The sequence below is a fragment of the Herpailurus yagouaroundi genome, unplaced genomic scaffold (genome assembly GCF_014898765.1).
Source record: "Herpailurus yagouaroundi ecotype Mexico unplaced genomic scaffold, PumYag 187, whole genome shotgun sequence".
Classification (NCBI taxonomy): domain Eukaryota; kingdom Metazoa; phylum Chordata; class Mammalia; order Carnivora; family Felidae; genus Herpailurus; species Herpailurus yagouaroundi.
Window position 1 is genome coordinate 31550858 of NW_024412418.1, and position 13639 is coordinate 31564496.

Genomic DNA, 13639 nt, shown 5'->3' on the forward strand with positions numbered 1-13639 from the left:
GTCCATGGTGACTATTCCATGAATGGAGTTCCTTTCTCATGGTCCATAGTGACTATTCCATGAATGGAGTTCCTTTCTCATGGTCCATCATATCTGTCTGCCCCTAAATCTTGCAGGCAGGCAGTGGCAGGAGGTTGGGGGAGGCACAGCTGTCCAATAAGCCTAGTCATTTCTCCCCAAACCTTTAAGGAGCTCCTCCAGAATTGGGTTAACAGACTGGGCAGGCCCCAGATGTCCCTGACACCCGCCATTTTATTATCACAATCTCACAGACCATCCGGATTCTGAAGCCCCTGGAAGACATAGAGACCAAGATTGACACCACTGTGGTCTTTGACTGCATCATGGAGCTGAAGGACCCCAATGTCAAGATGATATGGATGAAGGTGGGGAGGGGACACCTAGGCAGGGCCTGCCCTGGCAATATCATTTCCTCTCTGCACCTCCTCCCTTCACAGACACTCTCATTATCCGTCAACCAGGTCCCTCTTCTATTCCAGCAAGAGGCTGATGCCTCCTGGGATGATTGAAACTGACTGGGAGCTGGGCTCTATTCTTAGCTGTTTCATCACTTTGCTGTTTGATTTGAGATACTTACTTTCCTTTCTCCATGCCTCAGTCTATCCATCTGAAAAGGATGAGTTAGGTAGTCCTGAAGATAACATTAAGAGTTCAGGTCTCAAAGGAGGCAGGGACCCAGGGTCCCGCTTAGCTAGATGATGTGGCTAAAGAGATCTCGGGGGCCTCTGGTGTGTCTGAGGATCTTAGAGAGGCAGACGTCGTACCCTCCAGCTCAGGCTGGCCTTGGGGAATGGGGACCTCTGGAAGCCTCCTCCTAAACTCCTCCCTCAGCTTTTCTACCCATTTCATGAGACAGGATAATGAGCCACTGAGGATCCAGTACTCCCTAGGCAAGTATGATGTGAAGCAGATAGGCACCAAGTACATGCTGGTTATTACCAATGTGAACATGAACGACGCAGGAACCTACAGCCTGTCCGTGGGTGACAAGAAGATGAGAGCAGAGCTCACAGTGCTGGGTATGAATGTGGGCATGAGGGGGAACAAGGAGGATGCTGTCAGATCAGGGGAGGAATTGCCAGGGATGTGGGAGAGAGGACGGCAGGGCCATGCAGGAGAGGACTGCATGGGGATGGACATTAACGGAGGAGGGAAACATGGGGCACAAGGGAGAGAATGAGACAGTAAGTGCCATGGGGCAGTGTAGCATCATGGTTAAGTACACAGTCTCCAGAGTTAGACTGCTGGGGTTCAGATCCCAGCTTCTGTCACTTAGAAGCTTGTGATTTGGGACAAGTTATTTCACTTCTGTTTGCCTCAGTTTCCCCATATGTAAAATGAGAAATCATAGTAAAATCTATCTATATGGGAATTAGATGCATCCTATGTGCACACTGGCTGGAAGAGTGCCTGGCACATATCTGAAACTACATAAGTGCCTTTTAAAATTGCTGTGTTAACGTTACTGGGGAGGAGACCATATGACCATCGTGGGAGGGGACTCCAGGATTCACAAGCAGACCGAAAGGAAGGATGCTTTCCCCAATTGTGGGCTACAGGAGGCCAGTGACCCCTGAGTCTTCATGTCCCCTCCATCACCCCACCCCTCAGGAGGGACCAGGGCTGCAGCCCAACGACTGCCCCTCCTACTCTTCCACAGATGAGCCACTGAAGTTCTTGGGAGAGATGACACCAATGAAGGTGACAGAGCGCCAGACAGCTGTTTTTGAGATCCGCCTTTCCAAGAAAGTGCCCAACTTTGTGTGGAAGTTCAATGGGAAGGAGCTGAAGAGGGATGAAAAGTATGAAATCACTGTGTCTGAGGATGGTCTGACCCACACACTGAAGATTAAGGATGCCAGACTCAGTGATGCCGGCGAGTTCTCTGCTGAGGCGGGGGACCTGGTACAGAAAGCCCAGCTCACTATTGACCGTGAGTGGTTGGGCCAGAGCTTGAGGGGTGGGCCTCATGCCACAGCCACCTCCATGCGGGCAGTCATCCATCTATCCACCCATCCACCCATCCATCCATCCATCCATCCATCTCTCCTTGCAAAGCCCTGTGATGGGTTCTAGAAAGACAGAGGGTTCTCTCCTCCACTAACTCCTAGTGTAGTGGAGGAGGCACCAAATGGACTTGGAACATAAGTTCTTAAGCAGGAAGTCAAGACTGGGGTCTTATTACCAGCTGGGAGATCATGGGTCAGGAAATTATTAGCCTTTCCAGCTCTAACCTTATATGTTATAGCACATCACTGTTAACCACTTGCATTCCTACATTAGAATTCATTTGGAGAGTTACACGTGAGGCATGTCACACGTGGGAACCACACTTGACTCCTGTAACGTGGAATCATCATGGCTGTGATGGTGGGAGACACAGAGGCTGTGGGCACCCAAAGAAGGAGCACCACTTAGTGATGTCAGAAAGGATGTGATGAGGTGATGGCCAAGTCTTGCCAAGAACCAAAAGGAGTTCATATTTCAGCAAATGGGGATGAAGACAGGAAATTCTCAGCAGAGGGAACAGCAGGTGTATAAAGGCCCAGACACCAGAAAGACAAGGCAATTATGGCTGGAGTTCCAAAGGGCCACTAGAGATATTGACTGCAGTGCTGTGAGGGGGTAAACTGTTATCCCATTTTACATATGAAGAAACTGAGACCCAGAGAGTGAATGCATTGCATACAGTCAGCTAGCAAGTAAGGGGCAGAGCTGGGACTCTCTCTGCCAGTTACCTCTGTGGGTCACGTGTTGCACACAACACATTCAATGCCACAAGTCCCTGTGTTTCTGGGACCAAAAAGAGTAGTAGGGCAGCATGTAGCTGCAGAAAGGGATGTAGGGGGTTGGATGCAGATCCAAGTCTATCTGTCCACAGGCATCCCCATCAAGTTTGTGAGAACCCTAAAGAACGTACGTGTGAAAGAGAGGAGCCGTGCCTGCCTTGAGTGTGAGCTGACCTCCAAGGACGTGACGCTGTACTGGAAGAAGGATGGGCGGCTGCTGGAGCGCAGCACCAAGTACAGCATGGGCCATGAGGGCAAGCGAGCAGAGCTGGTCATTGAGGACGCACAGCTCAGTGACAGTGGCGAGTACACCGTGGTGGCCATGCAGGACGGAGACCCCACTGAATACTACAGTACTGCTGTGGTCACCGTGGAGGGTACGTGCTCACCCTGTCAGCTCCCACTGACCAATCCCCCCAGTCCTGGTGGTTCCCTGCCATGGACACTGATCAGCCCCCTACTGACTCCAGCCTCCTCAAATCATGGTCAGTTTCTACTTCCCAGTCTAATCACCCCCATCTACCAAATTCTGACCCTCTCTGACCTCCCAGGCCCTGAACATCTTTACCTCCTAGACCCTGGTCATACCCCATGTCTGTAACCCTATCCAAAATCCCTTGACTTTATCCATCCTTCACTTCCAGACTCTGACCATCCCCAGCAGCCTTGATCATCTGATCCTCCTTGACCTTGACCAGCCCCTGCTCACTAATCCTGATCAGTCCCCACTGACCCTGACCACCCTCAACTCCTAAAAACCCTGGGCATCCCACAGTCTAGCATAACCCCAACTAACCATCCCAACTCCTCTACCCATCTACACTCCCACCATCTATTCTTCTTCTTCAACTGAGCATCCCAAGTCCCCAGGGACCATCTTCCGATGAGCAGGCCCCCATTAACCATTTCCCAATGCTAATTGGACTTTTCCCCAACCTCCCACCTACTTGCTCCAGTTCCCTCCCTGACCATTCTCCTATCGCCCATTGACCATTTCCAAATCTCCTGCTCATCATAAATTATTTTGACAGACATGGCACCCCAGCCCCTTCCCATGGCCATCACCACCAGCCATTTTCACGTGAGTTCCTTTCACCCAGCACCTGCTCCCTTTCTCCCCCAGAGCGTCTGGCCACCGTGAAGAGCGGGATGTCCGACGTGCATGCGGCCACCGGGAGCCCAGCTGAACTGTGCGTGGTGCTGAACGACGAGAAGGTGGAGGGCGTGTGGCTCAAGGATGGCAAGGAGGTCCGAGGCAAGGGGCTAGAGAAGGGGGCCAAGGAGGAAGGGGTGGACTGGCCATACATTCGCACTCATGGCCGCCCCTTGCCCCCCACCCCCCCCCCCCCCCCCCCCAGATCACGGACTTGCCCGGCGTGCAGATCGTGAAGCAGGGTGCAGTGCACAAGCTCATCTTCCCCAGTATGGGCCCGGAGCACGAGGGCAAGTACACCTTCCGGGCCAAGGGCGCAGAGAGCGAGGCCTCCGTATTCATTGCAGGTAAGGTCACTGCCCGCTGTAGGCAAGACTCAACCCCTCCGGGCCAGCCCACGTGCTCAGGGCTCCTCCCCCACCCCCATGGGATCTCTTCCACCCCTCATCGCCCACCCCCCCCCCCCCCGGGGGCGCCCCCCCCCCCCCCCCCCCCCCCCCCCCCCCCCCGGCAGATCCACCTACCATCGACCCGTCGGTGCTGGAGGCGCTGGCCGCGCACCCCGTGACTGTGAAGGTGGGCCACACGGCAAACATCAAGGTGCCCTTCCGGGCGAAGCCGCTGCCCAAAGTGACGTGGTACAAGGACGGCATGGAGGTGACAGAAGAGGAACGTGTGTCCATGGAGCGCGGGGAAGACCAGGCGCTGCTCACCATCTCCAACTGCGTGCGTGAGGACAGTGGCCTCGTTCTGCTCAAGCTCAAGAATGACTATGGCACAGCCACAGCCACTCTGCACCTCAGCGTGCTGGGTGAGGGCTGGCCCCCCGCTGGGCTGAGCTGAGGGCATCTGCTGCTCTGCGCTCAGGGCGGGAGGCAGGCTGGGGATGGGAGCTGGAGCTGGGGGTTGAGAATGGCATCCGAGTGCTGGCTTTGCACCGGAAGCCCGCTTTCTAAGTTCCTCACTAGGCGGCCTTGGGCAAGCGGATGAACCTACTGAAGCCTCCATTTCTCATTTGCCATGGGGTGATTTGGGCCTGGTTTTGGTTTTTGTTGTTGTTGTGTCAGGAGTTTTGTTTTCAGGATCTATTTCAAGTGAATTTAAAGCACATAGCAGGGCGCACAGCACATAGCAGACCTTCCAGTGTTACTGACTTGGAGATGAGGACATGGTTGCAAATAAGGTAGAAATGAAGTGAAAGAGGGGCATTTAGGGATAGAAGCGGGGTTGGTGCGTGAGTTTTGGGGTTGGAAGTGACATGAAGTGAGGGTGGGTGAATGGGGTTGAGGACAAAATGAAGCTGGAAAGATGGAAGGGGGTAGGAATGGGGTTGGAGATGGGTTGGAATACAAGAGATGAGGAGCTGACCTTAGTGAGCTCATGGTCAACATGCAACACACACACACACACACACACACACACACACGCCCATGCCATCAAGCTGTGGAGTGAGAAGGTTTGGGTTTTGACTCAATTCAACAGCATGACTGAACCCCTCTTCTGTGTTCTCAGCTCTGAGGATACAGGGATGGAAGTATTCCAGCTGTTTCTCAACCCAAAAGGGATGAAAACTGGCCAACGTGTAATTATAACATAAGATGAACTATAATATCACAAAGCACTGGAGTTCTGGAAGCTGCGAGGAGGGGGAGATCTTGTGTGGAAGGGGACAAGGGGTGAATCAGCTGAGACAGGGGCTCCCCGGGTCCCCAGTCCACCTATTCCTAGGCAAGTGAGAGTCTCGGGTGGCCAAAGATCAAACCCTTTGGGCAAGTCTTACAAGGAGGCACAGTGAACACAGAGAAGGGCGAGGCAAGTCTATGCCCCAGTTTGGTGGACCTCTGGCAAGTGGGATAAAGCCTTCCCGGTCCCTGTTGTGATGCTATCTTCTGTCCTCAGACCGTCCGAAACCTCCCCAGGGCCGGGTGGAATTTCTGGAACTCTCGGGTAATTGTGTGCACATGAAGTGGAAGGCCCCCAAAGACAACGGTGGGCGGCCTGTGACCCAGTTCATAGTGGAACGGAGGATGGTCGGCAAGAAGTCCTGGATTAAGATAGGCGAGGTGGACAGCAAACTCACGAAATTTGCCACCAACAAGGTAGAAGAGGGAAAAGCCTACCAGTTTCGTATCCTGGCGGTTAATTCAGAAGGAGTGAGCGACCCTCTGGAAACAGATGAAGTGTTTGCAGGAAATCCCATTGGTCAGTGAGATAGCCCTATGCTCAGTGGGAAACTCAGGGGTCGGGATGGAGGCCTTCGGCCAGTGAGGGATGCTAGTCTGTGGGGAATTCTGTGGGGTCACCTCTGTGGCTATCCGATGAGACAGATGGAATCCGGAGTACGAGCAGAACATTATCTTGGGTAGGAATTCTCTACTTTTCCCAGTCAGATCACATGCACAACACATCCCCTGTGTGTATGTCCAGAACTGCATTCAATTGCAGGGAAATGACTCCACTTGTTTCTCCATTCCAGAAAGCACCCCAAATTCAAGTGAGAGTAGTGTTACTTTAGAGATAACCTTGAATCTGTTCTAACTTTTCCCCCAAAGAAGCCCCTTGACAACATGGGTATTTGAATTATGAAAGCTAATTAACTTCTGGCGACACCCCTCCCAACTAGTCTCCATGTGTCCATGTGTCAAGACAGTACATTAGGAACTGTGGCTTTGGGGATGACAAGGGTCGAAAGAACCAAGTTGGCGATTCTCAATCTGGGCTCAACAGAATCACCTGATTGATGTCTTTAAAAACATGCTCATGCCTGGCTTCCACCCCCCAGGCCAATTACATTAAACTCTCTGGAGGTAAAACCCAGACATTAGTTAAGAATCATTGGTTTAAGGTGTTTTGTTTTGTTTTGTTTTGTTTTGTTTTTTGAAGGAGGGAGCCAGAGATCAACATGGGGTGGGAAATGTCTACATGCTCCCCCTTCTAACCTCTGCCCTCTGTCTCCCACAGAGCCCCCTGGTCTTGCCTCCCAGCCTCAAGTGACTGATGTGACCAAAGACAGCATGACCATCACATGGAATGTCCCTACCCAGGATGGGGGAGCCCCAGTGCTCGGCTACATTGTGGAGCGGAGGAAGAAAGGCAGTAGCCTCTGGGTGCCGGTCAACAAGGAGCCCATCCAAGGTGAGGTCCTAGGGAGAGAGGCTCAGGAGGACCAAGAGAGGCTTTGCTGGGTGGACCTGTGTACTTCTGCTGCCCTGAACATACTCTGTTCCCCAACTCCTTTGAGGATTTTCATAGCATCCCGCCACCCCCTAATCCATGCCCTCTCACCCTATGGTCTCCCATCTCATGGACCCCCTGGCCTCAGGACCCCTCAAACTCCCATTTCAGATACCAAGTGCACTGTGGATGGTCTCCTGGAAGACACAGAATATGAATTCCGAGTTATAGCTGTGAATAAGGCAGGCCCTGGACAGCCCAGTATGGCATCCAGCTCAGTGGTAGCCAAGGACCCTGTCAGTGAGTATGGGGTGCCAAACCCCAGCACGTAGTAGAATTATCTGATGCAAGGTAGACAGCCGCCTTCTTCTCTGGGAAAGCCTAACAGGATGACCCCTCCACACAGTCTCCACTCTGTGGGAGCTGCCAGCCTAATAGAGGGACAGGATTCACACGTAAGAGAAAACCAACAAATAAAGATTGGGCAGGGTGGGGAAAAAAGTTATCAAACTTTGAGCATTTCTGGTTAGGCGAGGTGGTAGAGGCAGGTCTGAGGATTGGGTAGGGGGATAGTATAGTGTGGATGGTCGGGAGGGGGCTGAGTTTGGGAGATGAGATGGGGGTACCGCACACGAATGGAGGCGGTGGAGATGGTTGGGCTAAATTAAGGTGGAGTTTAGAACGCAAGGAAACTGATGGGGCGCCTGGGTGGCTCTGTCAGTTGAGTGACTGACTCTCGGTTTGGGCTCGGGTCATGATCTCGCGGTTCATGAGTTTGAGCCCTGCGTGGGGTCCCACGGCTGACAGTGCGGGGCCTGTTTGGGATTCTCTCTCTCTGCCTCCCCCCTGCTCTCGCTGTCTCTGTCTCTCTCAAAATAAATAACCTTAAAAAAAATAGAATAGAAGGAAATTGAGGCTGTAGGGTATGTTGAATTTGGAGGGTAGTGACTTCAAGGGTGAAAGTGTTGAGCCAGTGAGAGAATTGAACTTGGAGGTTGTTGAGTGCGCAAGGTTGGCCTTGAAGGTGTGAACTGGGTGTCAGAGGAAGAAGTGCTGACAGCTAGGTTTTAGGGGTACCGGGTGTGGGAATGGGCACGGGGATGAGTACGGATGTGCTGGGAGGCTGACTGGATGTCTTTGCCACCCAGAGCCCCCAGGCCTGGTGCAGGGTCTGCACGTGTCTGATTCCTCCAACTCCAGTATCTCCCTGGCCTGGCGGGAGCCTGCAGAGGGAGACCCACCTTCTGGCTACATCCTTGAGATGCGGGCCGAAGACACTAAGGAGTGGTCCAAGTGCACAAAGATCCCCATCTCAGGCACCTGCTACACAGTGGGAGGCCTCACCGAGAGGCAGAAATACTTCTTCCGAATCCGGGCTGTGAATGAGGCTGGGGTTGGGGAGCCTGTGGAACTGGATGAGGGGGTTCGTGCCATGCCACCACCAGGTGAGGACACAGAGAGAGCTGGGGTTTAGGCCTCAACATCCCAGCTCCATACCTTCCTCCCTAGGACCTCATCCCACAGGGGAAAACTGGGTGATGCTATGGGCAAGAAGTCGTCCATACTTGTGCCTGGACAGAGCCAGGCGTGACCCGCCCCCACCAAAAAAAAACCCACTCATTGTATGCTAAATAGTATTTACTGTGTGCCAAGAGGGGTGTTGGAAATACAGAAACAACTAAGACACAGGACCTGCCCTAGAGTCTTACATACTAACAGGGGAAGACAGACAAGGGACAAATAAATGCTTCACAGTGTTGGGGCTGCTAATGGTCTGTATGGGTTCTAACAAGAGCATGGAGGAGAGGTTGGGAAAGGCTCTGGATGGGGAGGTTTAAAGCTGAGTCTTCCAGAGAGAGAGAGGTCCATGGCCCCACCTTGGTCTCTTCCCTCTCAGCTGCCCCCAAGTTTGATCTCAGTGCCCGACTGAAGAGTCACATGGTGGTTCGTGCTGGGACAGCCCTCTGCATCCATGCTGCCTTCTCTGTGAGTTGTTCCAGATCCTGGCCCCCAGATGCCCACCGAGATGGCTGCTGTAGCTATCAGAGTCTCTGTCTCGGCCCCTCACCAGAACCCTGGCACTAGAGCCTGGCAGGAGAATTCTCAACAGTGGGAGCCCCAAATATCACCTGGGTGACCCCAGTGCCATCTCCTGTCACCACACAGGGCTCACCACCACCTAACGTGATCTGGCAGAAAGACGGCATCCCCACCAAGGGCAGGGAAACCATCATCAAGGGCAAAAACCATTCTCAGTTCCTCATCAACAGCACCAAGCGCTCTGATTCAGGGGTGTACCGCATCTTGCTCCAGAATGAGTTTGGAGAGGCATCCTATGACATCCACGTGCGTGTGGCAGGTATGACAGTAGGCAGAGGCCTTGGGGAGGTATCCTTGCACACACTCCAAAATATAACTCCCCACTGCTGCTCGAGTTCCTATCACTGTCAAGCCAGGCCTTAAGGTAGTGAAGTCTTGTCTGGCACCACAAAACAAGACTTTATTGGCCTTTGCCTTAATGGGGAGGTTTCTTTCCGCTTTTTCTCAATGCCCTGAAGCCCTAGAGGCATTGAACTAGGACCAAATCCTTGTTTCAGTTTCCGCACGCATATCTGATGAGCTCTGAGGCATATGCAGAGGATGAATGGCAGAGAGAGAGCAGAAAATGAGTGGGAATCAGGAGGGATAGATGGAAATGAGTCCATTAATAATTGCAGTGGCCTCATAGTAGTGAGGGCTAGAAGCTTTATAATAAAGCCTTAAACTCCCTAGGGATGAAGGGATAAACTTTTATTGAATAGTTACTATGTGCCAAGCACTTTACTCAGCATTTCTGTGATAGTTATTGTGAGCCCTATTCTGCAAACGAGGAAACCGGTCTCAAAAAAAGATAAGTAACTTGCCCAAGTTCACAGGGCTGGTAAATGGCAGAGCTATGCCTCAGAAATAGTTCTGACTCCAAAATACCAGCGGCCTGAGACTCAAAGAAGGGACATTCCCCGTCTCATCTTCCATGGGGCTTGGCAGGTGGCTGTGGTGGGGCATAATTCTTCAGGCCCCCAAGGGTGGCTGTTGGACCTTGTGGTTGTTCCAGATTTTCCGCGGCCGCCCACAAACCTACAGCTGTTTGAGGAGGTCCCCAACACGGTGACTCTGACCTGGAACCACAGCCCTGACATCCAGGAGGATAGTGAGGCCCACTACGTCATCATGAAGCGGGATGCCAGCAGCCCCACCTGGTTCACAGCAGCGGAGCGCGTCTTCAGCAACAAGTACACGGTGACCGGGTTACTCCCTGGCAGGAAGTACTACTTCCGAGTAGTGGCCCGGAACGAAATCGGTGACAGTGACCCACTCGACTCCAAGGATACCTGGCTCATCGTCAAGGACAAGAGTGAGTCAGGAAACTCGGGGGTTTGGATTATATCCCTGGTGGCAGGGATGACATAGGGATTGCCAGGGGTACCCGGGGTTTGAGGTAAAATCTGAGAACCACTGAGGCGGAAAAGGCTAACGTCAGGGATGCTGGGAAGAGAAGTAGTGATCCAGAAGCCTAGAGGAGGAACTACCTTGTACGTACTCTGAGGGGGTGGAGGTGGGGGGGGGCGCCCTTGGGGGTGGGGATGACAGTGGAGGTGGGGGCGCCCTTGGGGACGGGGATGACAGGGGCTGGCCGGCTGTTTAGAGCTGAGACGTGGTCCCCTGAGCCAATGGGTCACGGGGATGAGGGCTGGGGATGATGTCCAGGAACCCTGGAGGGAAGGGGCTAGGGGTGGAGATAGCGTCAGGAAACTGGAAATGAAGAGCTAAATGGAGACTAGCAGAGACCACGGAGGCTGACCTGATGCTGGAAAAGCTCGGATGGAAGTTAACAGCTCGGTCAGGAAGCTGACAGCTGGAAAGAAGTTAGGACCCCTGGGTCTGGAAAAGCATGAAATCCCACGCACTGGGTTTTGATAGTGGAGCCCTGGAATGACAAGGGAGTGGGAGGGTGGCCGAATGGAACCTCGGGTGCCGGCGTAAGGTCAGGGCCCCAGAGTTGAGAGGGCGTGGGAATGTAGCCCAGGCCTGGGGGGCTCCGGGGAGCCTTCGAGCTCTCAGCGGGCGGGCATTGGCCGGGGTCCCAGGTGCGCTCACAGCCCACCGCGTCCCGCCCGCGCAGTCGAGGACCTGAGCGCCAAGCTGAAGCCGTATGAGCAGAAGGACTGGCGCCACGCACCGCGCTTCCTGATCCCACTCAAGCCGCACACGGTGCTGCGCGGCCAGGACTGCACCATGACGTGCGCCTTCCTTGGGAACCCGCGGCCCACGGTGACCCTCTACAAGGGCGACGTCAACATCACGGCCAACTCCAAGTTCTGGTACAACTCCACCAGCGGGGTGTGCACGATCGTCATCCCCACCTGCACGCTCAAGGACAGCGGGGAGTACAGCGTGCTGGTGGAGAACGAGCTGGGCACGGACCGCAGCAGCTGCGCGCTCACGGTCTACGGTGAGGGCGCCCGCAGAGCCCGCCTGGGGGCGGGGAGGCGGCCCTGCGTCCCATCTGGGCCAGAGGCGCAGGATGGCCGTCTCGGGGGTGCATTTTTTCATTTACTCTGCCAACAGGTGGTGTAAACATTTCACCAACGGGCCGTACTCGGTGCCTCTCGATGTCATTTGTTACATGTCTGGAGCCTCCAGGCTTGGGAGTTTGCAATCCCTCGGGAGACTGTAGTTTGCAACGCTTAGTGGGCCTAGACTTGCCTTTGAAAAAGATACTGGTGATCGGGCCTAACCCAGACTGGCCGGGCACAATTTCCGTGGCCAGGTTCTGGAAGGAATTTTTATGTTTACGAGATTTTACAAGTGATTCTGATGTGCGACCAAGATTGAAAGCTCCTGGTCTAGGATAAGGACAGGTGGGGAGCACCAATGGGAGGACGGAATGGAACCTAGTGGAGACCCTTCCTCTGCACAGGTGTGCCACACCTCTACCCAACGTGTGTACGTGCAGGGGAAGTGTTTTCTCTTCCTACACACTCTTTTCACAACCACACAGCTAGTAGCAGGACCTCTCCCAATGCAGAGCTGACCTGCCCTGCTCCCTTTTACTTAAACTCCCTAACTCTCCCATGATCTTCTGGAGGAAACCCCAAGCAGCAAGGCTCCCCACACTGTCTCCCCTGTCCCCCACATCTACTTTTCCAGCCTCATCCTCTGCCGCTCCCTGAACCCTCCGCGGCGGTCCTCTGGTGTCCTGCTGTAAGTCCCGTTCCTCGGGGAAAGACCACATCCTGTCGCTCTGTCTCTCAAGTACTCAGCTAGGTATCTGGCCCTGAGATGATGCCTCCAGGGTGGCTGCTGAACTGTGTGACAGAACTGGGCCAGGGAAGGCACTGTGGGAGACATCCAGCTTTCATTCCACAGCTAGAGAAATCCCTGACAGCTTAATTCTGGTTGTAAGCACGTGGGCCCACGGCCCTGGCTCCACTACCGTCCAGCCATGTGACCTTGGCAAACCACTCTGAGCCTGTTTTCTCATCTACTTCTTGAGGGCTGTCTTGAGGCTTAAATGAGATAGTGCACAGAAGTGACTGGCACAATGCCTGGCAAATATTGAGTTCTGAATAACTGGCAGCTCTTGGCCCCACACGCTCAGCTGACCTTGGGAGACGGGGGCCTTAACTGCAAGTCCAGCAATTTGGAGTTTCCCTTCCCCCTAGCAACACTGACAAATACTTGCTTTGCTCTTTCAGACAAGGATGACAAGTCAATTCTAGCGTCAGTCACCGAGAGTCTGCAGAAGAAGTCCAAGCACCTTATGTGATCTCCGGCCCAGCCCAGGCATCAGGAGGATGTTGTTATAGGTGGTTTCTGGGCCTATCCTGTGTGTGTCCCCAGTGACGGCGGCCCAGTTCGCTCCCTGGTGCTTGTCAGTGAAGTCATGGGACAATAAACTGACTAAGCTCACCCCTGCCTGTTCCTGAGGTTGGCATGGAGCAGGGACCAAGGATATGGGCTTGGGAGTGGATGGGGATACAGAGGACACGCACCCCCAGAGCTTAGTCCAAACCCACCCGCATTGGGGGTGACCAGCCGCTTTTTGGCTGGGCCTTGGCTTGCCTTCCCCTCCTCTGCAGCGACATCGCACCCTCCCCTCCCCTCAGGGCAGGGGAGGACGCATCTTATAGGCTTCATTCTTCTCCATCCCCCCCCCTCCCCCCCCCCCCCCCCCCGCCAGCACTTCTTCACCAGGTAGATCTGCCCTCAAGAGTTCTGGGGTTTGAAGGGATCAGGGCCTTGCTTCTTTAGTGTCTAGAGTTCCTGGTATTTGGGAATTAATGCTTCTCAAAGCTAGAAACGATTGGTCATCCAGCTCACTAGGTCTCATACTTAGGTTTTACTGCAGAATCTTCCCAATTAAAAAAAAAATTGTAAGAAACTACTGGACTCCAAACAAGGATGGGGGTGGGGGTGGGGGTTGTCTCTGGGCCACTCTCTTCTACTTATCCTTTTCCTG

The 13639-nt window shown here is 53.7% G+C and overlaps 1 protein-coding gene across 1 annotated transcript in view; it reads left to right on the forward strand.

The window, feature by feature from the left end:
• The window catches only part of IGSF22 (immunoglobulin superfamily member 22), an 18001-nt gene extending 5055 nt beyond the window's left edge, over nucleotides 1-12946 (forward strand). The window contains exons 7-21 of the mRNA XM_040495661.1: nucleotides 273-386; nucleotides 878-1040; nucleotides 1682-1954; nucleotides 2903-3187; nucleotides 3934-4058; nucleotides 4169-4310; nucleotides 4478-4774; nucleotides 5863-6165; nucleotides 6925-7437; nucleotides 8286-8582; nucleotides 9035-9123; nucleotides 9304-9496; nucleotides 10232-10531; nucleotides 11300-11629; nucleotides 12876-12946. Of these exons, the coding sequence (XP_040351595.1) occupies nucleotides 273-386; nucleotides 878-1040; nucleotides 1682-1954; nucleotides 2903-3187; nucleotides 3934-4058; nucleotides 4169-4310; nucleotides 4478-4774; nucleotides 5863-6165; nucleotides 6925-7437; nucleotides 8286-8582; nucleotides 9035-9123; nucleotides 9304-9496; nucleotides 10232-10531; nucleotides 11300-11629; nucleotides 12876-12946 (3495 nt within the window). The remainder of the gene's footprint in view (nucleotides 1-272; nucleotides 387-877; nucleotides 1041-1681; nucleotides 1955-2902; nucleotides 3188-3933; nucleotides 4059-4168; nucleotides 4311-4477; nucleotides 4775-5862; nucleotides 6166-6924; nucleotides 7438-8285; nucleotides 8583-9034; nucleotides 9124-9303; nucleotides 9497-10231; nucleotides 10532-11299; nucleotides 11630-12875) is intronic.
• Nucleotides 12947-13639: the final 693 nt, after the last annotated feature.